The sequence below is a fragment of the Cinclus cinclus genome, chromosome 1 (assembly GCF_963662255.1).
Source record: "Cinclus cinclus chromosome 1, bCinCin1.1, whole genome shotgun sequence".
In the NCBI taxonomy this organism is placed as follows: domain Eukaryota; kingdom Metazoa; phylum Chordata; class Aves; order Passeriformes; family Cinclidae; genus Cinclus; species Cinclus cinclus.
Genome location: NC_085046.1, coordinates 53,564,904 through 53,590,578, shown reverse-complemented (window position 1 = coordinate 53,590,578; position 25,675 = coordinate 53,564,904). Strand labels below are relative to the sequence as shown.

At 36.0% G+C, this 25,675-nt stretch overlaps 1 protein-coding gene across 1 annotated transcript in view; it reads left to right on the top strand.

Moving 5' to 3' along the window:
- The window catches only part of SUGCT (succinyl-CoA:glutarate-CoA transferase), a 317,243-nt gene that overhangs the window by 106,779 nt on the left and 184,789 nt on the right, over nucleotides 1–25,675 (top strand). Inside the window, exons 10-11 of the mRNA XM_062498088.1 lie at nucleotides 10,959–11,030; nucleotides 15,681–15,778. Coding sequence (XP_062354072.1) covers nucleotides 10,959–11,030; nucleotides 15,681–15,778 — 170 coding nt within the window. The remainder of the gene's footprint in view (nucleotides 1–10,958; nucleotides 11,031–15,680; nucleotides 15,779–25,675) is intronic.

Here is a 25,675-nt window from a genome sequence, read left to right as displayed (position 1 = left end):
TGCTTTTGTTTTCCTTTTCCTGACAAGTCTGTGCCTTCTACTATCTCATGTGTGATCTTTGTTTTAACACACACTTGTGATGTGACTTCTTTGTGATGTCGAAATTTGCATTCTGCTAACCAACATGAGAAGAGAAAGGGAAACCTAACAGTGCCCTCTGAAGCTCCGTCTCCTTCTGCAAACTGTTTCTTGTAGGTGTCATTTTAACAGTGTAAATATAATAATGATCAGTGGAAATCTTCATTCCCTTCTCACTGCTGTCTAAGTTCATGATTCTAGATTCAGCAGACTAGCAGCAGGAGGTTTTCAGAAACATTCAAGTAGTAGATGGGCACTGCTGTTCAGAGGGATGCATGATCCTGTCATAGGTATTATTGAAATATGCCTAGGTCCCAGCCTGGGTACTGTTAGCAGAGTAATCATTCTGGATCCCATCTTACAAGTACCTGTAACAGCTCAGGAAGATTCTTAGGGTTCACATTTGGTCCACCTTCTGCAGTCTGGTGAAAACCAGGACAAATGTAAGGTCAGTTATCATAGAATGGCTTGGGTTGGAAGGGACCTTAAGGACCTTTAAGTTCAAGCCTCCCTGCCATGGGCAGGGACAACTTCCACTAGAAGTGGAAGTTATCCTTATTCTGAGTTAGCCTTGATAATTCTGCAGAGTTTCTTATAAAGGAACAGAAATTGTTTAATCTAAACCTTGAAATACTTAAAGTCTCAGGGTAGGCAATCATATGCTACCATAGACTTTCCTGTTATTTATTATGTTTTCTTATGTTTTAAGTCTAAAAAGATTTTTAGTGCATTTTAAACTTCTGTGAGGGAAAGCCACTCTCCTGTTTTATACCTTTGAAACCTGAAGTTTTCTTTGTATGTGAAAAAAATACTAATCTTACCCTATAGGATCTTTATTTTCATCTGGAAGCTGAACTTCAGTGCACAACCATATACCTCACTCATTTTAGTTGATTTTGCATTCTTTATGGCAGCTTAAGTTTGCTTTGTTTGCTTACTCTGTGTATTTTGTTTTAACTTGTGCAATTTTGAAAAGAAAAAGACAGATCAAGTAGCTGGAGAAATACATTATTTGTCTCCAAAATCTTATGCTTCAGTACATTACTTGATGTGAAAATTGGTATGCCTCCCTGCATAATTTTCTCTAGCAGCCATCCTTCCCACTTATAAGCACAGCTTTGTCAATGTCTAATAAAATGCCCAAACTTTGTAACTGTGAAAGGAAATGTGTATTGGAAAAAAATTAAATATACGAGAATCCCACTGTTACTGAAACTGTCTCTGTACTAATTAGTATAACCATTTAAATGTATTTTGTTATTTTTCTCTAGGTGTTCTTTTTCTATACTGTCAAAAGGAAGATGTAAAACATCCCTATGCTTTCATCAGCCCACTGTGGGGAGGAAGAATGAGTGTCCTTATAAATCTGTGCACCTCTTCTCCCTTTTTGTTCCTTCTTCCCCTTCTCCAAGGGGGCAATCAGATATCAGCTTCGTATAATCTAGGGACAAGAAGCCTTTTTTCTGTGAAAGGTAATTTCATAGCCAACTCCAGGGAACAGTGGGCAGGCAGCACTTCAGGCTGTCATCAGGGGTGCAAGAAGAGGCCAAGCTTCTGCCAGCAGCCCATTTTAGTCCTTCCCAGTACAATGGCAGGTCTGTGTGCTGGGCTTGCTGCTGCCCATTTGATGCCAGCCCCAGTGTCACCAGAAGGCCATCTGGATCATTAGGAGACCAGCCCTGTGACTTCAGGGACGCAACAAAGAGGGAGGGGAAAGTGTGATGAAGGTCAGGTGCCAAGCTGCTCCTCCAGACTTGCTGGCACCATCCCTTTGCCACAGCCAGACTGGGGCCCTTGGCAGCTGGGAACATTTCTGTGACAAGGCTCATTTGCTCTTTATGAGATGTTCTCTCTTACAGGAGGTCTTTGCTGTCTGCATGTAGACTGTAACGTGACTGTGCTGTGATGTTTGGATTGCAGTAGCTGGATAGTGTTAAACTTATTTGGCTACATGTGAATAATTAATTAAACTAATGTAACATTATGGTATGTATATTTGCTTTGGGTTACTTTTTCTAAGCTATCTTTTGTGGAAATGTGTGAAACAATGGTGTTTTTTTGCTAAAGGCTCCAGCAGAAGCAGTGAGTGTTCACGCTCACTTGTCAGTGGATTGAGTTGCAGTGATGCTGTTAGAGTGTTCTGTCCTGCTCTAAAGAAGGCTCTTCAAAAACCTGAGTAGGATAAGAATTTGTGCGTTTCCTAAAAGCCAGTCAACAGACAGGAGCAAGGAATCAAGTTAGGACTCATGCTGATGAAAATCAGCAGAAATATCAATGTGGACGTAACAAATAACAGGGGTGCAAAATTTGCTGTATAAAATTTAACACTTTCATAACTTAAACAGTGTATGGCAATTATCTGTGGCAAAAAAATGCAGTAATTTTTCACTTTTCCTGATGTCACAGTGTTCGGCAGAGGTATATATAGTCCTGAACCTTTGAATTCACCACTTTGGTTTACAATTGGGCTTTTCTTTAGGAAAGTGAAAAGTAAGGGTTTAGATTGACAGTAAAAGTAAATTTGCTGGTCATGCCAAGAAATTAAAACTCTGTGCTAGTGGGTGGTCTTCAGAGTCAGACTCCTGCCCTAAATAAGCTCAGACTCCTATGAATTTCTCATGATTAAATCAGGATTGTCCTTTGGGTGTTCATACTGTCATGTATGAGAAAAAGGCTGCCCCTCAGCCACCCAGAACAGCAACAACAAAAAATATTATGGCAGAATAAGGCAAGATGAAACCTCAAAATAAATGTAACAACTCATAATAATGAAGAGTTTGTTGAAGAACAACATGAGTACCTGTAAGTGAAAACTTAGGAGGTTTTTCCTTTCAAATCTGAAGGGGAAAAATGTGGGATCAGTTTTAGAAACTGGAATTTTTGATTTCCCCTTTTCTCTCCTCCCATTGTCTTTTCACAGTTTTAGTGCCATATCTATATCCATCAGATTTTGGGGTTGCAAGGGTTGCGAGGACATTTTGTACAAAGGTGGATGTAGATTTTGGGGTGTGATAATAGAAGCACACTTATACTCTGTTGATTCTCCAGAACATATTCTTTTGTAAAGGATAATTATGTTTGTTATGCAAAAGTCCTTTTCAAGCTCTAGACTTGAATATTTATGATAAAAACCAATATAGTAGCTACCACTACACAGATTTCCTCACCTTTTCAGCAGTAGATAATTTGACAAACTAGGTAATAGAATGAAAATTAGTCAAATATTGGCCAGGAAAATAGTAAGTCGACAAAAGGCATAATATTTAGGTTTCTAATTGTAGTGATTTTCAAAATTTAAAAATTTAAATAATGCAAAATTTTAGAAAGTTAGAATTTTAATTCCAGTAATGTGATATTAAATTTCAGTATTTTTCAGAACTAAAGGAGATGGTTTTAAAAAACTGTAGAAAAACAGAAATCTAAATTTTATAGTTTTTAGAAAACTTAATTGAACTTCACAAGAAAATTAAGAGGAAGTGGGGTTCTGACCTTTTTTTAGACATAATTAAGCATTCCACTCATCAAATATTATTTTTCTATTTATTTTTTTAATAGATCTCACCAGCACTATTCTTATGGACTGGCAATGAATTTTTTGGCATACATTCAGAACTTTAAATAATGTGCATCCTAGATCTTTGGCCAATTCAATATTTAAATCCCTGTTTAGAGAAAAATTAGTGTTTTAAACTAAAACAGGCTAAGTGCTATAAACCTTAATGAGCCCGAATTGAAATCACAAATCAAGGGTACTGAAGAGTCAAGGTTGAAATATTTGAAATTCATCCTTAGTTCACTGTACTGAGGAATACATAGGATCACATAATATTTGACAGATCTAGTTATTGAGAAAAAGGTGTAAAATAAGGCAAAACCACATTAGCAGAATGGAGTGGAGTTTTGCTCTCTCCAGCAAAATGACAGTTTTCAAATAGGATTGCTGTTTAACTTATGGAAGTGCCAAATTGTGAAATCTGGCCAAGTCTGTACCCCTATAATTGTTCTGTCATCATTGGTGGTTTTTCTGATTTTCACCAGCTTAATAGCTAATTTTGTTCCTTGCTCTTCTCTGTTGACTGGTTGTTGAGAAATAAATTATTTCACACAGTTTTTTGAAGAGCCTTCTTTATAGCAGGACACTAAGTTATTGAGACCTTTAAGTTCATAACACTGCTTGCCCAGTCTGAGTTAGAGTTTACCTGCACAGGGTCATCTGCATCTTGAAATCCCAGACTGATTGCAGGACTCAGTATGGCCCCTGACTCAGTACGAGTCACCAAATAGGTAATCAGTACTACAACACTCACCTTTGGAAACTGTGCCACTACAACACTTAATGTCAGAGCGTAGAGAGGGAAAAAAGACAGAAGTAGTGTCACAAATCCTCTCTGATGAGTTCTGCTAAAAACAGAAATAAAACCTCTTTTAGAATTACATTCTAAATAGTGTTTTTAAAACCTCATATTTGAGGAGTCAGAATTTCTAGACTGCTATAGGTTATGACTATTGGAAGATCTAAGAAATATTTGTCATTTCTGCATCACTAATGCCTGGAGGCCTGTATCAGGATCAAACTGTGGTCATGTGTGCTGTTTTTCAAAATAAATGTTTTCATTGCATTCTCCTACTTTAAAAGTGAAACAAAAATACAATGCTTACAATCCCAAAATTGGAAAAAAATGTGTGAACTATTGTGTGAGAAGGAAAAATAATAAGGAAACATAGCTTGGATTCAGGCTTTTGATACATTATAAATGTTGAGAAAAATATTGTTTAAAAACTGGCTCTGCAATGCCCTTTAAAATCAGTAAGCGTCTATTTTAATTCCCATATAAGTAGTAACTGGCTGCTGTCTGTATATATACTTAAATGTTGCTTGCTGCATAAGACCTTGTTTGCTTAATTTCAACCTAACTGAATTTTTATGGCTGTGCTATAAACCTCTCGAAAATAGTGGCTTAAATGGAAATGCTGACACGACATTAATTACACTGGCTCCAGTGTGATACTGTGATTAAAGTTTATTTATTTTGTGTGTGCGTCTGTGTGTGTGTAATTTCATTGTTGAAAAACTAATGGAAAACTAATGTGGCAATGGAGAATATGATTCTGTGCCTGATATTTTTGAACAGCAAGAAACAGTTTAAATGCCAGTTTACAGTACCAGATAATTTATTTTTAATTGAGGTATGGTTTAGGTATTTAAAATTTTAGAAATTTGGGAAAGTGACAAGTTTCCCACTTTAAAGCTGTTCACTGTTCTTCCAGGAGTTTTTAAATGTCTTTTTGGGTGGTGAGGCTAAATGTATACTGCATCAGAAAATGAAGAAAATGGTTTCATTTCCTTGGTAGCATATGTTCTTTGAAATATTCTGGAGAAAAGTCTTGTCTGAAAGTATGAGGGTATGCAATCCAAAGTTAACATTCTATTACTATTGAATATGAAGTAACAACTGTAAAAGTCTACTTGGTAAATAGTTCGCCCAGCTGTTATTTTAGATTACAGACCTATGTGTTGCATCTAGTCAACTGGGAAATGAACAGTGCAAATACCATATGGACAGATGAAGAGTAACTCAGGGAGAGAGAGATCCTGTCTCCAACCTGTTTCTTAGGATAGTATGCTGGGATTGGGGAAGCCTTGGATGCAGTCTGATTCCAGCAGCTTATAATTCTCATATTAGGCAAGAACTGGAAAAATCATGGCATGGTCTGGAGAGCAGTTCTAAGCTGTTCTGTTTCCTGAAGGAGTGTTGAGAGTAATACATTATATTTCCAAATACAGATACCCCTGTTTGAGTCTGTGATATTCTGTAAACTTTGCTGCCCCTTTCAGGAAGGTGAATTCAGAGCACTTTCAGTAGTTAAACAACTTCGCCCATGGATCAGTTAGACAGCATCCATTTTTCTGGATTCATGCATATATGGAACTTAAAGGCTGATCAGGAAAATTGTCTAACGAGTTGTAGGTTCTGCAGAAGTGAATCATATCCCTGTCTGGTAGTCTGTGGAGTGCCTTCCTTGACATCAGTGCTGATGTTCTGCCTCATCTCAGGGACCAAAGCAATCATTCCCACTCTTGCCATAAACACCTTTCCTAGAAGCTCATGGCATCCAGTCAAACATTTTTTTCTTTTTGGCAAGAGAATTTTTGCAGATACTGTTAATGCTGATCTGTCAGGTAGACTGACAACTGTGAAGTTGCAAGGTAGCATGTCCTGCAACATGGTAGGGAAGCGAGAGACAAGCAGTGTAAGTTGAAAAGATCAGAGAGAAAAAGTGAAATCTTTGTGTGGAATGCCCTTCTTCAGTCTGCTCAGTGAGAACATTCAGCATTCATTAATCCAGACCATGAAATTTACATTTTTTTATTTTTACTGTTTGCTTTCACTGGAAGAGAGTGCAAAGTAGGCAAATAGTTTCAAAGTGTGTGGTCTTTACGGTTTATATGTATTGCTCAGAACTACCACTGGCCAAACTTCTTGGTCTTGTTCCCATTTGTTACAGTAATTAAATATTAAGTTGTTATGAAAAGATTGTGCCGTTCCTTTGAAAGAAAAAAGAATGCAACTCCTCCATGTTTCTGTGGCACAGCTGATGTTTTATTCAAACTAACGTGTAAAGGTAGAGAAATTATGTGCAAAGTTTATTCCACCTGGAAGGAATATAATGATTCTGGATCTGAAGCAAAACTGAGAATCTCCTACACTGTAGTTCACTAGATCAGTCTGGAGAGAGAAAAATCAACATATACTGTAGGTACATTTGGTTGGAAAGACAAGGGTGCCTGTACAGGTCAGTCAAAACCTGAATATATCACTTTCTTAATTGTAGCCTTTAATCTGCATTAAGACTATGCTTGTCTAAGATAATGCTTGTCCTTGAATGACATTTACATTGGATATTCCACTGGAAAATTTCAAAGTCTAATTGAAGACAAATTATGTAATAAGACTCTGTGGTTCCAAGCCTGCAAGTGACCAGCTCTTTTGTTTGACAACACCCATTAATACCAGGGAAATACTTCAAGCTTGTAAACAAAGACCTGTGTGTAGTCACCTAGTGTCTTACCGATGCTATAAATGAGAAAATGGAGGGGAGAGAAAGGAGTGACACTTGAAAAGCAATCTCTTAAAAAGTTGTTAACGATATGTTTCAAAGCTTTGTTTGAAAATACTGGCTCGGCTTTTCCTGGTGTTATGCTTAAGACTTCACAAGAAGGTGTCTTTGTTCTGCACTGATCCCAGCTGGTCCCAGAGTGTCATTCAGCCTCCACATGAAGCTGCTCACTCCTATGTCAGCCTTGGGAGGGAGGTCAGAGGAGACTTCTGCCATAATGCCATGGGAGAGAGCTCCCTGTTGTGCTGACAAACACGTAACTTACAGAAATACTCTATCTAGCTTTTAGATACAAGGATACCATCATTCCAAAATCTTAAGCAAGCTGTTTGATGATTCCAGTTGAAGCAATCAGCCTCTTGTTCTGTAAGACCAAGAACAGTTAGAATGCATGCAAAATTTAAGTCCCTTTAAATCCTGCTCCAGAAGTCACCAATACATACCAACTATCCCATTGCCTTCAACCGTTGCCCTCGCGACTCGTAGCTGAATGCTTTTAGGGATGCTACTGTTCAAGTTTATGAATCAAAAGGAAGTGCTGTCTTGAAAGATGCTTCAAATCCAAGGGTATCTAATATCAGGTATTTCCAGTGAAAAGGGATTTTAAGCATCTGTACTTGTTCTAGGATCAAAGTTGTAAAAGTGCTGAGTCTTAATGAGGTCCTGTAACATCCATTTGACAATGTGAGGTGGTAATGCATGCACACTGGGCCTTGAGATCTGCCTTTGAACACTCATATGTTGATGTCATGTACTAGATATCATTCAATGGGAATTTACAAATTATTTTCTTGGAAATCCTCAAGTTTTTGCACCACACTGAAAAAAGCTACACCTTTGAATGCTCACAATCTTTCTCTGCCTTTTCCATTAATAAGATGTCAAATAATTTTTTGCTTGGTATCTGTTTCTTGTCTTCACCAAATGATGTGCTATTGCTCGGGATACATCATGAGAGTAGCAGGTTAATTCATGATTGTACTCTGAAAAATCTTACCAGAAAGCCTCATTCCTCAGAAAAAATCGGAAGGGGGAAAGGACTTTTGCCATGTGTGTCTAGTGCCTTTTATTGCACTAATGTGAAATGATTTGATGTGATGGACAGCAGTTTATCAAAACAAAATCTCATTAAAATCTGTCTGCACTTTGCCATTACTCTTCTTTGTATAATAAGATTGTGAAGCTTTCTGTGACCAGAGGGTAACCTGTGGTAACCTGTAGTGTGTGTACATTTATGGGTGATGAATAAAACCATTGTCACCCTTAAATGTTGGCATCAATATTGTGTTAGTAACATTTGGAAGTTTCTGCTTTGTCAGCAGCAATGACTGGCAAATAATCAGCTGTTTTGTAATGGGAAGCTTAAAATAGCAGCTGAAGATGTTTGATTTAAGCTTCATGGAAAAAGACACTGCTGCATTTATTATGATACCATTTTTGTTGTGTAAGGATGACATGATTGTTATTTTAGTGTTTTAGACACACAGTGCAATTAAGAATAATCAGTTTTCCCACACATTCCACAAAGCAACTGAAGCACACATCCTAATAACCAGGCCCTTAAATTCCGCTGCTGCATGGGCAGCCAGTGGGTACAGATGCATGTTTCACAATGGTATGCAGCTATTGTGTGACTGCAGCCTTCTTACAGAGATGTGTCTCAACAGAAGGGGCTGATAAATAATAAACTCTCTAAGATTTGCCCATACTACCAATATAAATACATTTTGGAGTGCTGAGGAGGGAGACTTGTACATATGACATATACTGTAGGCTTTGCAAGCTGTAGCAGGCATCCAGACTAGAAGTTTAGAAGAATGCACAAAATAATTCTGATTTGTGTTTACAGGAAGTAGTAGGTGGTTGCACCAGTAAAAATTGAGCTGTGTTATATATGCACATTGATACATGCAGTGTTTGACCCATAACTTGTGTGTCTTGCATGAGTCTGGTTTTTGAACATCAGCAAAGACAAATCAAGATTTGGGCAGGGTGTTCAGAAAACAGATTTTGCCTGTAACTAAAGGTAGTAAGTTTATACTGACAGTTTAAATTCATATTTTTTCCCACAAAAGTCTGGTACCTGGGTGGGAGAGTCTTTACATACCCTTTTACTAGGGTCTGCCATCATTGTTTTAGACAGAGGTCTTTATGAACAGATTTAGCTGAGAAATGTTTATGTGTTCACATACAAACCTTTTTTTGCATTCTTTTCTCCAATTTTTTCTCTATGCTTACTGCTCTTCGCAGTGGTAGTATGCAGTACCTTTATATAAAGTAGGTTACTAAACTCTTACTGTATTGGGGCCAAATCAATTATGCTTTCCATCATGCTTAGGACTCACAGTTTTCTGAATTTTATCTTCACTTGCTATCTTAGACTGAACTACTACTGATTAAATGTGTAAAAAATAAATTGCTAAACCTTATAACTGGACAGTACTATTTAACATGAAGTGAAATATAGAAACAGCAAACAGGTGATATTGTAACTATGATGTACAGTTACCTTCATTTGAGAGGACATGATGGTCCACACAAAATTTTACGACTTTGACTATACCAGATGGTAAAAGAGTCTTAGTGAACATATTTGTGTCTATATGGAAGATTGCAAGTTGAAATAGCATATTTCTCTCTGTGAAGAAGAATAAGCCACAGTGGTGTGAGAAGAATTTTAATAATTAAAGTGTTTCTATTCCAGGACTTATATTTGTGTGTTATTTTACCAACCTTTATTGTGAAAATTCACACCTTTAAATGAGGACATGATAGCTCATTAAAAAAAAAAAGAAAAAAAGTTTTCTAGGAATGGAAGATGAGTTTTGCTCTCTGCAAGAAAGGATTGCAAGACCTTGCCACCATTAGTGTACCAGTCTATTCTGATCTCTTACATTGAAGTCAAATCAGTGGTGAGTTTTTCCCAAATGTTTGCAAAAATTGGTCTGGTACTATGTATGGTGGAAACTGCAGTTATACCCCTTTGTATAAGAGGGAGGTGTGGAGAAAAGAGGAGTTGCATTATCCAATTTTAGAAGATGCCCTAATGGTAAAAATTGAGGATGTTTGCCAATTACAGATTTTCTTTTTTCCAGTGAAAATATAAGTGAGACGGTTTAGAGTGAAATGAAAGCTGTTACATCCTACCCAGTTCATGGTTATGTTCACCATGAAATGTGCCACTAAGGCCACTGTAATGAAGCCAAAAGTAAAAATTATTTCTTTAAAGTTGGAAAAGAAGTCCCATTTCCTCCATGAGACATATTTTGAGACCACTGACCAAGGCTGTAAAGATGCAGTCTATCCCTTTCATTCCCATGGGAGTTCCTAATTTGTAGTTGCTATTTGGCAATTATTTTTTTGGTGTGTTTGGTCAGGATCTGTGACAGTGCCACTGTCTGCTCTGAGTCAGGCTAAGAGTGAAGCCAAATGAATACCTCCTGGCCAGTAAACATTATTATGGTAATCCTTCTCAGTCCTGTGAATGTGGGAGACATTAAGTTTCAGGGTAGCTCATGACACATTTTTAGCAAATAAACTATTAACCAAGGTAACTTCTCAACTCTAGAAAAAAATTCAAAAGGGACCTCATCCATCTTTGTGGATGGATGACTTTGAGCCACTTTTATAGAACAAGAGATTGGGTCTGAATGGAAATGTTTAAGGAAGCCATTTGAATGTTATTTACAAAGTTTTGCTTCATAGGTGTGCTAATATTTTATAGTTTAGTTACAGCTTATCACCTGTCTTTGTTCTTCCAGGCGTTTAAGACCAAGGATGGCTACATCGTGGTGGGAGCTGGAAATGATCATCAGTTTGTCACTGTGTGCAAGGTGTGTTAGGCAAGAGTACAGAAATGTGTAATAGATTTTTGTTGTTGTGTATTTTTGGGTTTTTTTTGTTTGGTTTTTTATTGTTTATTTGGTTGGCTTTTTTTTTTTTTTGTATGGAAATAAGTGGTGAATATAAATTCTAGCCCTGTGGCTCTGGCTGATCCTTTAAGGGTCTAACCTGGGGTCTGTGTTTTGGCCCTGAATTCAGAACACACCAGCTCTAAAACTTTTAGTTACTGTGACCCTTTTGAAGTCTGTGCACATTTATGCACATCTGCTCAACTAAAAAAATAAATGAAAAACATTAATAACCTTCCAATTTTGTAATGGTGAATGTCACAGAAGTCATACTTCTTTTCAGGAAGAAATGTGACAATGTTTCTCCATAATATACATGTAAAAGTATTAACAAGGTAAAGTTGGGTTGTTCTGCTACTTGAATCACTACCCAAGGACATTGGTTTTTTTTAGCACTTACTGTGTGCTGATCTGTGCTCACTGAGAAACTTGTGGACTTCTTAGAAAATAAATGGTACAGGACTCTGGGCTGATTCTGGAGTGGTGCAGAGATCAGATGTTGAAGAAAAATATTTAAAAAAAATTCTAAATAAAATTTATCAACATTCCAAATAAAAGACTTCAGTAAGATGTAAGATGGTCAGAGATGTAAGAGAACATGTAAGAGAGGTTTTGCATATAGCATTAGACAACATATAAAAAAATTACAGTTCTAGCTATTTTGGCCATTGTGTTTTTTCTCTAGGAACTTGTATATTTAACATAATTTAATGACGCTCAGAAAATTGAGCATTATATTCCTCCATTTGTTCATGTCAAATATTTCACATTTCTGTGGAAGTTCACCACTAATAACTAGAATATGTAGTAAGAAGACAGCGCTGTTTTGAGTCTCTTTAAGTACAGTTTGGGGTATGTATCCGCACCTTGCTATGTGGAGGGGTTCTGCTTTCACTTATTTGAATTGGCTCTTAACCTCTTCAAAATTTGCTCAGTGCGTTTTCTTCATAAAGGTGTCTGACCACTACAGTCATCATTATCTTAATATGAGCAAAGACTAATAGCAAAAAAGTGTCTACCTGGCACAACTCAGTTTTATCCAAGACTTGTTATCTCATAAAGGAAATCTTTCCAGAGTGTCCCAGGACATAGCTGTGAATGTCTTCCTGGTGTTTTAGCACCTAAAGTGAAGAATTATGTAGCAAATGCTGGTCATCCTGCCATCCTTGAGTGAGACAGAGCTGAAGATCCATCTCAGTAGGTTCTGATGTCTTGATATGAGCAAGCAGGCACTAAATCTTTAGACCATGCACTTTCCCTGACTTTAGAGTGCAGCTGAGAGAATTATGGTGTGCCTTGTTGCTACATATTGTCTCAGTGATCATTAAAGAATTAATGGAACCCCAGAAGATGACACAAGATTTTAACAGTTTATGTTACCCCAAAATGTATAGGATAAAAATTGAGACGAATATTAGCCCTGGTCTGCAAACTGATTTTTTTTTTTTTTAAATCCTTAGAAATATGATCTGGTGTTCCTACACCATAATAAGAGGTACAGAGCATGAACAGATGATGATTGCTTGCATTTCAAAGGGATTAAAAAAGCAAAAAATAATACTTCAAGTTTTGAGTAATTGGTAGATTTTTTTGTACACCAGTTGTCATATTTGTTTCTAAAAAGAGCACTTTTTATCCTTATCAGGATATTGTTGGTGTGGACATGGGCTATATCTGGGTTACATTGCCGAGAATTGAAATGATGAGGGAGTCAGTGGAATGCTGGAGTGAATACCCATTAGAGATATGCTCTGTGTTAAGTAAAAGGTGATTTGGAACTTAAAACACTGTGAAGAGGGAAAGCCAATAAAGGAAAAGAACTTTATTACGGGAAGGCCCACAACACCCTAGTGAACTTTAGTAAATACTGTGACAACTAATTGAAACATTGGAATTGCTATTAGAGGCTCTTTCTGAGATGAGTTGGTGCTGAAAATACAGGCTGTATGGAAGCTGTGCCCTGAAGACACTTACTCTAAAGAGGTAACAGCTGGCTCAAGCTGTCAACAATTGCAAACATTCTGCTTCAAATGCATCTTTTTGAGCAAGCAGAAAGAAAAATCTGGAATAATTCACTGCAATATTTTCAAAATCAGTGACAACTAACTGTAGCTTGTTTGAGAACTTGGATAATTTCAGAAAAACTTCGTAACACTGCTGGCTGGAATGCATGTCACTGTGGTCAAGTGTTTCAACAGGACATCCTGACCTGTGACTGATTTGGTCTGATTAGGAATACTGAGCAAGAGTCTTCAGAAGACTGAAGTTTTGTGTACAGCAAAAACAGATACAAACAGATTTGCTAGTGTTGCAGGACAAAACACAGAGAGGGTAAGCTCTGAGCGTGCATGTAGGGCTTGAACAAGGCTGCAAATAGAGAACACCATTTTCATTCCAAATGTTCACAGTGAAATAAAGAAAATAACGTTGTCAACGTGATGCAGAAAGATGAATGGTACATTAATGAATAACTTCTTAAGTGTGCATTTGTTAGCCACAAAAAAAATTGGGAAGAACATATATAGACATGCAGCTCTACACCAGATGGACATTTAGTTAAAGCTGAAATCAGTAACATTAATTAAAACAGTAGAGTGAGCAACTCCATATGATGATTTTTCATATAACTCATCAAATTGAACCATAGCTTTCTGATTAATTTCTTGGTTTTTTTAAGCTCATATAAGTATTCACTATCATTTACTTTGAACAACCTTCCAAGACTTTTTTTCTCTGAAAGAGTGATTTGTAACTCCAAAATAGCAGTATTAAAAATGACATAATTTTAAGTGGTACCAGTAGTATTTATTAACTTCCAGATAGAAAAAAATAGCTATTTTGTAATGCCATGTTGTGATTTCCATGAACTAGATTATGTAAATGCGGAAGGAAAAGAAAATATGCTCTGAATTAAATACTGATGTAAGATGCTAGATTGATGTTTTATGTTACCCTGCAGATAAAAATCTGCAGAAAAGTTTTCTAACATCACCATTGTTCTAGCAGAACTTTCAGACACCTTGTTTCCATGGTTAATTTTGTCACTCTAGGTGAAAATTATGTCAAAAACATCTGTCTGTATTTAATATCTCTAAATATCTGTTGAAAGGATATCTGTTTTGCTAATAATTTTATGTCATCAACAGCCATTCACTTGTAAAGGAAGTTGTATCCTTATTCACTGTAGCAAAGTCAGGAGTCATTAAATGACTGTGGCCTTGGTCTAAACCAGTTTCAGAGGAATTAGTAGAATGTTATGTTTGAAGTAAATATCAGAGAGATTGACACCAATTTATGTATCACTTACATATGGTAGTACACAGGCATGTGGATTCAAGGAGCTACTGAATATGTTAAAAATCATAAATCCATTGATGATTGCTAAATGTGTAGAAAACACCTTCAACTCAGAAATGTCCTAATCAAAAGAGGACTGGAGCTTGGATGAATATTAAGGAAGTGTTGTATGTACTGGCCCTGCTCTTAAACTCTTCCTAAGCATCAGACAACAGGCAGAGATAGAATGATGGGCTATAGGAACTTAAGGTTTGAGACTGATTTTTTTTTTTAAGACATCTTAGAAATGGCCCTATTAAAACTGTAGCATGTTTAGAATAATTATAAGACTCATCATAAGAAAAAGTGAGCTTTAGTGTGTGTTAGCCAGTAAAAAATGCATGAAGAATATGTGACAGTCTCTTTCATTATAAGATTCTATGCTGTCTCTTCTCCATAGCTGATGTAATTGGTGTATTTTTAGAAATTACATTTATTTTTATTTATTTGTGTTCTATAGAAAGCCATTGTGGCACAAATAGGAAAATTATGATTTTCCACACAACTGCTTTTTTAATGAATGCCTGTACAAAATTCGAAGACTCATTCTGCATATTTAATTTCCTTTATAACATTATCTTCATATGTTGTTTAAAGTTCTAACATGGCAGGTGGAAGTTGCACATTGAAGGTATATTTCTCCTTTCTTAGAGGCTATACCACTACTTTTCTTTATTAGTTATTTTGAAAAAAAAAAAGTAATACAGAAGACTAATGGTGATTCAGTAGAAAAAGACTTATTTTTCTTTTTTTTTTCTTTTTGATAGAGATTACTGAAGTGGAAAGAAATAATCTTAGACATATCTTTTTTCCATCTAACATATGAAGTGTAGACATATTTTTTATTCTGTGGCATATAAACTAGTGCAGGATAATCCCACAGATCTATCCATCCCCATGTTAATGACTTACTTTTTCAGTGTTCTATGTTAAGGATTTCTCCTGGCTAATCCTGAAAGGTGTTAGCTAAGATTTGTATCTTCTGTCTGATTTCTCTGGTTTTTTTTTTTTTAACTTTTTATGTCTCATTAACCAGGAGGCTTCTCACAAAAAGCAGTAATAATTAGTTTTTGATTTCTTGATTTTAAAATATTGATGATAAAGAGTGATTATTGGAAATCAGTGATTTTTTAAAATCAGTAATAATTTTGTGTTTTATATATATATATATATATATATATATATATATATACTTCCTGTCAAACAAATTTCTTACTTAACTTTATTTTTACTTAGATCTTGAATTTGCCTGAAGTTAGTAAAGATTCCAGATACAAAACTAATACACTCAGAGTCCAGAACAGAAAAGAACTTATTGACATATTATCAACCCGGTAAGTTAATTAAAAGGGAAGGATCTACATTTAATCTGTTAATGCAAATAGTAATGTATAAAAACCCTAATCATGTGAAAACTTTATTTTACTCTTTTGAGATACTCTAGTTTTTATAATAGGTATTGCAAAAGCTTGCTGATGTTAAGTAGTCTGCCTTTTGCATGCAGATTATAGTGTGAACTGAAGAAGCCAGACCACAGATTTAAGTTTGCAGAAACCAGGTTAACTTGTTTTTAACATTTTCTTGAATTTTAGTGAAAGCTGCTTTCTGCTTTCCTGGATAAATGTAGCACTTGGAAAAAATATTCTTGGACCACCATTTACTTTTGCTGTGGGATTTTAAAGTTTTCAGTGAGTGTTTCTGTATCCAGGGGAATTCCACTTGCTGCTACTCCCTTACTGCTGATCCTGTATTGTGGTACTCTGTACCACAAATTCTCCCTGGGCCATTCCTTTTGAAATCAAAAAGATATGTGTTTAGTTTTCTGCTTGGGAATCATCCAATCAAATACTTAATTAAAATTTTTTTGAGAAGGCCTTATATCTGTGTAGTGCTCTTCTGTTTAATGGGGAGGATGATAAATTTATGTAACGAAAGAAACATGCAATCTAAGTGCAAACCTTTCCAAAGGAGGCTTTGGCAGGACCAGATACTTCTGGGGATGAGCAGAAGAGGTGATGAATTACTCAAGAAAAGTCATACTATCGTGTTGACACTTGGCCAGTGTTAGTCTTAGTCAAAAAAATACAACAGCTATCACCAAGGCAATTTTACTGGGGGGCTTTAGATGCATTAAGTCAGATGTCTCCCCTTATCATTCCATCCAGAAAAAGTTTTAGTAGCATATCCACACCCCCCATTCTCAACTCCACACATTATTTGGATATTGAGAACCAGAGTCATGAGTCATTAAAGAGTGTAGGGAGTTATTTTTCCTCTTCTGGTTGCACATGTGCTTTTGTCTCTGTCTTACCTGTCCATCTTCAGATGTCCTGCCCTGGTGAAAAAACAAGGTACCAGATGACTTTGCATTTTTGAATAATTATGGTGCAGCTGTCCTTGATTAACTTTTGGTACTCTTCTTTTACCTTCCCATAACAAATGGATTGTGATAGCACAGACGAAGCCACTCTTGCTGTAAGTTCTGAAGCCCTGAAAGGCCATAATTTATCTTTTTACCTAGTTTTGAGCTGTTACATTCTTGATGCATAGTTTTAGTTTCAAAGTTGGTTCATGTTGACTTATTAGTTGGACTTCATTTAGTATGGCATTTGTCTGATGTACTCTGGTACCTTGTGAGAAGGCTATTTTGGCATCCATAGATGAGCTACTTGACAGCTCATTGTTTCTGGTTAATTTTGGATTTTGTCTTTTTTTTTTCCTATGGGCAATGTCTGAACAAGAAGATAAAGTTCAAGGAACAGCTGTTCTTTGAATTGTCAAAATTAAAATTTGTTTTTATATCTGTTCCTATTAGTTAATTAAATTACATTACTGCTCTTCTGATTGCTGCTTTATGTCTCTTTTTTTCCTCAGAGTTTGTGTTCTGTTTTATAATAATTTAGGCTGAATTGCTGCATATTATGTGCAAGTATCTAAATGTATACACAATTGGAGTAGACATTTCTAAAGTATTCTGTTATGTCATATCATTGTGAGTTCATCTTGCATCAGTTATAAAACAGATATAACAAACACCTTCGGTATTCTAATGGAAGATGAATGTGTTTCCACACATTCCATGGTAACTTTGCTTTAATGCACTTATGCACAGTTTTTTGCAAAATTATGTGTGGTTTATTTTTGAAGTTACTTAGAGAATTAAATTAATACTTTCTCAGTGCTGAAAAATGTCAACCCTTGAGAAATGAAGGGAAATGACAAAATAGTAATGATAGAATTTCACTGAAAAATACCTTAATTTGCTCACTGATTGCTTGATAGTATTACAACTTCCAGCACATGGAAAATATAACCCTAAGGTGCATTACTTTTACAAAAACACCTGCAGACTTTTCCATTCACTCACTGTATATGCACTGCTGTCCACCTTAAGATGAACTTGTGGACATACGAGCTGGAGAAGCTTAGAAGAAATATTCTTAGACATAGATTTTCTCAGTCTAGCAAATGAAGTACAGTTGTTTGAAGTCCAGTACTTGTGTTAAGATGAGCCACTCCTTTTTTCCCCAAACTCTCCTGCTGCCATTTTCAGTTTATACCCCCTTCCTATTCCACTAAGTCATTGGTATTTAAGCAGCAGGTATGGCTGATGCCTGGTACTCTGCAGTTGCTTACATATAACATTGTGTGTTGCACAGCACACATAAGCATATATTTTTTTCAAGCCTTTGATGCCGTTATAATCCTAATAAACCAAGGTTCCACCAGAGCCTATAGCAGGCTTCCATTGACCTATCCACCCTGTTTCCTTGCCCTTACCCTTTTAAAACTATTTCTGGATCTATGTTTCTCTTTTTCAATTTTTTTTTCTTAATTTTCAAAATGAGCTATCTGCAATTAATTTCTAACTTCTGAGCATTAAGTGCAAAAAAAAAAAAAAAAAAAGGATTCTTTACTTCATCCTCTTAAGAAAAAGAATTTGCCAGGCTTTGTATAGGAATAGAAAGAGGTGTTCAGACCTACTCACAGGGTCAATAACTCCCTGAAGTCTTGAGCATTTAATTAGCTTCATGTGTGTAGCTGAAATTTTTGAAAGCATCTGAACTCTGAATACCAAGGAGACACTTGATGTCTTTCATTTGCTAGAGCAAAAAGCTGAGCAACTGAGACTCTTTGGTCACAGTATTATTTCTAGATGTGTGCACAAAGGAAACATCGGGACAATTGGTCAATGTTAAGGAATGCTGGGTTTTTTAAGAAAAAGGCTGTATCTTGGGAATTCTTGACTCAAATGACCTCTAATTTAGATCAGTAATTCTACTCACCACCTTGGTAAACATGCCAGATTTCAAGGCAGTTAGGTAACCATGGGGATTATGTAGCACTTAGAAGAAATCAACCTTTAAACAGAAGACTTTTCAGAAGGGTGTGAAATGATGTATTTGTCAAAGTCAGATATACTGAACTGAGTGAGAATACAAGATGGGGATGAACATGGCTTCAGACATACATGTAAGTTGAAGCAACAGCTCTAAAAGGTGCAAACTGCTCCATTCATTTCAGGAAGAATTTTCTCATCCTCTTTCTTCTCTGACAGAAGTGAAGACTGAAGCAGGCCTGTCCTTAACTCTTCAATCCAGCCTGCTCTCGGTACATCACAATTCTCTCTGTAGGGCACAAATGAAAGATAGAGAGGGAGAGCAAATAAGGAAGGATAAATTCACATATCTGCAGAGAATGTTGGATCTCAATCCAAGTGATGGGAAGGTAAACCACTGTGGAGTGGTATACTTCTTCTAAGAGAGCCTGCTCTCATGTTGAAGCTAGAGGAGGGATTACAGAAAACAGTTCCACCTCGAGACATGGAGTGTTTTTCACTTCCATAGTCTGTGGGGAAATGAATAAAATGCTACAAGGACCACTGATTCATAGGATACTCACAGGGAAGAAGGATACAGGCCTGTGGGGCACTTTGAACTTGTTTTTCTACTGGTGGTGTTGTCCCTTTTCCATGTCTGGTCCTCTTTCTTCTATGCTGTTTTTCTCCTGTCCACATCATCTTCCTACACTTCCTAAAAGCCCCCTTCCCCCTTTTCATCTTATTGCCTTTTTCTCATCCCACTGCTGACATTTACAGAGCTAGTCTTCAGTAAAAAAAAAAAAAAAAAAAAAGAGTTTTGGTGCCTTCTGTATCTTGGTCTCTATTTATTTTCCCCAAATGACAAGAAAGTAGAACTCTGACAAAAGAAAACTACCTCTGCCTTCCTCTCATATGTATGTGCCTAGAGTCAATTTAAAATGACCCTACCTGGGTGGAGGTCAGGTTCATTGGCTACCACTGAGGCCCCTGAGGCTCTCAGCTCATGTGAGAACTGACAGACTACAGAGCACTCTGTTTTTAAGTTTGAAGTTCCACCTTAAGTTAAGGTGGAAACCTCTGGTCTGTGAGTTAGATGGCATCTAACTCACAAGGAAAAGAACCAAGTTGTAGCTGTTGCTCTGTTCCCCCTCTACCTCCCTTCCACTTTTACTTTTGCTTCCACTAGAACACAGTAGTACCGGACACAATGTAGATAATTTTGTCTCTGTATATATATATATGCATGTATATGTCAAGACACACATATATAGAGTGCACGTGAAATTTGAGATGCATCTGTGCAAAAGCTAGTAAAATTGCAGTTTTAAAAGAAGGTGCTTTGAGAAAGGGGGCTTAATCTGTTGACCTTCTTCAAATTACTCCAGAATTTGAACATTACCTACCATACACCTCAGTAGTGCAGACACATTTTAAGACAGGGCAGCCAAGTGTGTGCTCTAAGGTACTTTGGGAAATTAACCTGTAAATGGAACAGTGTGTGGGTGTGTATGAGTGTAGGTGGAAGGTGAGTAGCAGATGTGCCCTCAGCCTTTAAATTGAAGTGGTTTCACATAAAGAAGAACACATAAATTCAGCATGATTAGTGCTCCTGCAGCTCTAACTAAATTATTGTAGACTCAGAAGTGTTAGGGCTGGAAATGATTCAGAGTGGAACTTCTATTCCTAGCACTTATATTTTAAACCCCTTATTCTTGACTATACACTACAGCTGCATGCTGCGTATATAGGTGTGAGGGGAAAAGGAATGAGCAGGAAGGAAACACACAGGAACACGTTCCTCAGTTAATAAAGTCGTTGCTAAATGGTTTCCACCCAGTAACAGAAGAGGAGGGCACCTAAAGGGGAAAGAGTATTGTAAAATGTTTAATTTGCCTGATGAGAAGCATTGTTAAATTCACACTTGTTGAGACACACCCAGTCTTTGTAAATGTCCTTCCCTATCCCCACCATTTCCTTTTCTAAACCAAGAGCCTTGCTGACTGAAGTCACTGTTGATAGCAACTTCAGGAATGAGCCTCTGGTTGTTTACAGCTTCAGCAGGACAGGTGTTTGAAGTTTGAAAGGCAATTGACTTCAGTGTCACAGCTGGTAAGGTTTTCTTTCCCCAGTCACCTCCCTCACCATCAGTATGCAGAAGGTTGAGCGGTGTAGACATCAGCTACCAAATTGCCATGTTTTGCTTTAAAATGCTTTCTTTTAAATTGTTTTAAATTTAAAATGTTGACTTCAGTGTATACAAATGAGGGAGATAAAAAATGTCTCAAGCATCTGATTTTTGGATTGGGTAAGCTAATGTGTATTTTATGTATTCTTATCTTACTGTTTAATAAACTTCTAAGATTTTCATATATCTGTATGAAGTTCAAGATCCTTTCTGAAAATGAATGTGCCATCTCTTTTTTCTGATGACTTACATTTCTAATTTGAGGCTGCTGAAATCAAGGATTTTAAATGAACTTTTTGACCTGACCCTTAATAGCTCTTCAATCCACTTTATTTAAAAGAAAACTGATAACAAAACCAATGCAACTTTTCATACTTCTCGATGGGCTTTTATTGATATGTGTTTACCTAACTGATTTTCAGTTAATTTGCACTTCTTTTGGCATAATTATAAAAGTTATGGTCCTTTTTTGTACTCAAAAAGAGAGGAAGGTTGGAGAAAACTAGTATATTTCTGATGTGTATATCTTAACATTATCTGACTACTGAAAGAACTAGTTCTTTTACATGCTGTATTAGCTACTTAGTAGCCATAAGAAATATGTTTTACAAAATAGACATGTTTCCCTCTGTCTGGTATGCCCTTCCTTAAAAATCATACATGGTTTTAAAGCAGCATGCAAATCTTGATAGAAGAACGAGAAAATCCATTAATCTCTGGCACAGATTTTATGCATAAAGGTGAAGGTTTATTGATAGTTCTATAAAACTGGTAACAATATTTATAGTATGCAGAAATATAAAAGGATTTTCATTGTGGACTCATGGTACCTGCAAATCTCTGGATAGTATTTTACGTAGCTACCACTTATAATCTACTGTATGTGACATTTTTTAAAGTAATTGAAATATCTCTCAGCAAAACCTGTCAGTACAAACATGTTGATCCCAAATATTTTAATATTTTGTCCATTGTGGTTTTCCCGATGATTCACCAGTAACAGGAGAGGAGACACTAACAGAGATATTTACAGACTACTGAGTAAATACTGTAGTATTCACTTTGAAAACACTAATTCTGTATTCACTGTACACGAAAAAATAATGATCAGTTCTTTGAATTTTCCAAACAAATCTTTTCTAGGTCTTTTGTTTTGTATAGTGTCTTCCATAGATGCTAATGTAAGAAACTGTACCAACTTTCTTACTCATTTAACTACAATTAAAGAGGTGGGTAGTAAAGAGAGAAAATATTTTAGATATTTGGGAGTGAAGAGACTGTTGATAGAACAAAGTGAAACAAAAACCTTAATGCAGATTTGGGTTGTGCTGGAAAACACAGGAGTGCTATTGTGGACTTTAGCAAGAACAGAGGAGCTTTTTGTGATTGACCACATGTAAAAAGCCCTTACTAATCCTAGAGGGTTGCTGTTCCATCTGTATTTGGTAGCTGTCCAAATTACTTACCTAAATTAATTGCCATAAGTTTCCTATAGAAGAGAGCAGCATTTTGCTTCAGTAGTTCTGCTATACTTTGTGTGGAATAAGGTGGTTTTATCCATTAGAGAAACATGGCTGCCTTTCCACATAGGATGTAGCAAGGACTGAAGGTTTCCTAGGAAACATAGAAAATGGAATGTGCACTAAGTGGACTCATTCAAGCTTTTAAAGTCTTTTTTTTTTTTCATTGAAAGACAGAATATTGCTAAAAAAAGGTAAGAAATTATACTTTAATAGTCATCAGGATGAGAAACTCGGAAACAAACTCAAGTGCTCTTAAAATGTACGAATCATTAAAGCCATTTCATCTAACTTGCACAGGTCAAGCAGAAATTATTTTTCTGTTTTACGTGTAAAGATCCATTTCTTCCTTTTTTTAAATTAGACTTTGTTAGAAAGCAAAATCCTGCTTTTTAAGGAAAATTACACTTGTAGTTTATGTGAGAAAACAAGGTGTAAACCTTTTTTATATTTCATTTTTTGCCTTTTGGAGGTTTTTCCTTATATTGAGCTGTAATTTTTTTGGATGAATTTGCTGAGTGTATAGTTTAAATTTAGAAGTTTTCATTTAATGATGCCTGCTAGATTTACTAATTGAAGAAAAATATATTTAGTTGGATGTCTTCCAATTTCAATTAGTTCAGCTTATGCCACACTTTCTATTCTTAAGATATTTTAAAGCATGAAATGTATTTGATGCTAAATGTTCTGGAATTTGATGCCTCATTTCAATACTGCAACTTCATTATCTCTGTGAGTGCTGTGTAATTCAATGCAGAGGAGGCTTAGAGTATGGCTTAAAATGAAAATAAGACATCATGGAGACTTTGACTTCTTCAGGAAGTAAGCCTCAGTTCAGACTTTGCAGTAAATGTTCTAGCAATGAGTTTGTCCTTCACTGGGGTATATATCCTTCCTTTCTCAGAGGTGTTTTCAGAAAGAGCCTGAATTTGAGCTTCATACCACCAAGTAGTACAGTAAAAAGCAAATCCTTTTGAACTCCTTAAATACTGGTACTAATTGCAGAAAGCTAAGCTGCAGGTTTAAGACATTTCTACAAATAAATCACAAGTAATTTATAGGGAATTTATGTGATTATATACATATATCTATATGTAGTAGATGGAATATTTTATAGGAAAAAGGATTCCTCTGAAAATATATGAAGGTGTCGTGTGAGCAGTGTTGAGCTCTCCTGCAGTCACTGAGTAACTCTGAGGTAAAAATCCTCTTCCAAGTATCATGTTTCAGAGTTCAGGTGCTCTACGGTCTTGGATCCTTTTTTCCCATACTAGGTTAGGTTTGGAAGATGGACCATTGTTTTGCCTTATATGTGTTTCCATCACAGTGATTTTATTTATGTATGTGTATACATAAAGAAAGTCAATAATTTTTTGTTTTCTTAAATGAAAAATACACAAAGTAGAATATTTATTAAGAGCAATGAAAAAGCATGGAAACACATTTTTAAATGTGTTAAGAGAAAAGGGATTGGCCAGACCTTCTAAATTCCTGCTGACAGAGCTTTCATTTTTAGGGGAGGATGTTAGTCTTCTACATCTTGGAAGCTTTTGCTGAGGGTCTTCTCTTGTTATTTTAGAGTGCTGAGCATGTTAATGCATGCTTAGCAACCTAAACGTCAGGCCTTCACTTTAAGTAAAAGTTATGGTATTTATTTGTCTAATTATTATCACAAATTGTGATAATTCTAATTGAAATCACAATTTAGTTGGGGGAATATAATACATACAGGTTGGTAAAAAAAAAAATAAATTGAAGTTTGTACAGCTGACATCAGAGGTAAATGTTAAAAAATTAACATTTTTTATCCATGCCTTCTTATCACTTTTTTATCACAGTGCTTCTCCCTTAATGATGTACAACAGATGTTTCAATATATAAAACATAGTTGAATGAGCAAAATAGTTGCATGCTGTTGCTCTCAAAATCTGAATACTAGACCTTTACTGGCAGTGGTGATATTCTGTTTTGGTTTTAAACAGTTTGCTTAGCAATATGCTCTCAACAGCCTCTCTTTAACACAAATAAAAGAAGCTATTCTACATCAGAGTTAGAGTTTCAGTTTCAAGAGGAAATACTGTGTGTGTCCCTTGAGGATAATAGGCAATCTCTTGTTTTATACAATTTTTTTTCCTGTTACATAGGAAGCAAAAACCTAAGCACAACCTAAAATTGTAGAAATTCATATAGCATCACAGAAGTTTTTCTTAACATATACATAGGTTCTGCAACATACATGTACAAAGCCATTATTTATTGATTCACTCACAGTGGTGTAACTGAGGAAGAATATGTATTGAAAATTATATAGATTTACCACAACATCAGGAAGTAGCCTACTGGTTATGCAGATACAGATTATTGACACTTCCATTGGAAAGACTTAATTTTCAGGCTATCCTTTAAATGCAAATGTTTTAAAGTCTTTTTAAATGCTTTTTAAAATCAAAAAGAGATTTCTAAACTCTTTCTTATAAAGAAGTGCAGGAAAATATTGCATTATCACATTGAATGCAATAATTGAGAATTACAATAATTTCCTAGTGTTGATCCATGAAGTTGAGTTCAAACATCCTCTTGCAGATGTCCTGTCTTGTTAGAAATGAGATAGCAGAATCTGAAGTGTCAAAAAGCAGTAGCTGAAAAAAAACTTTCCATTTATAACAAAGGATTTAGTGGGCCATGAAATATGAAGCATTTCTGTTGGTAGCTGGGAACAGCACAATTTTATATAGGCAGCACCTGTAACTGAAGGGAAAGAGTTTTTCATGCAAATCTTATTTACATTGCACAGCAGTTTGAGCCTCAAACCTTAATAATAGAAGGCTACATATAGCAAGAATATACAGATTATGAGAATTGTTGTCGAATAGATAGTTACTGAAAGGAAAGTCAAATTGTGTTTTAGACTAAAATAATGGTTTCTTAATAGCTGAAACCACTGAGGAAGGAAGGTTATCTGCCTCTCTAGAATTACCCTTTTCTCCAGTTTCCTGCAATGTATCTGGCTGTAGGTATGGCTGCAACAAAGTACTAAATTGCGCAGACCCTAGACAGCAGCGCTGTCTTTATGGCTGACTACATCTTTACCATGAAACCACTTTAATATTCAATTAAGTACATGACATATAATTAGGCAGTGGAATATTCTTATATATGTTTTGTTTAGAAGCTATGCTGCATTATCCTTCATTTCTTCATGAAT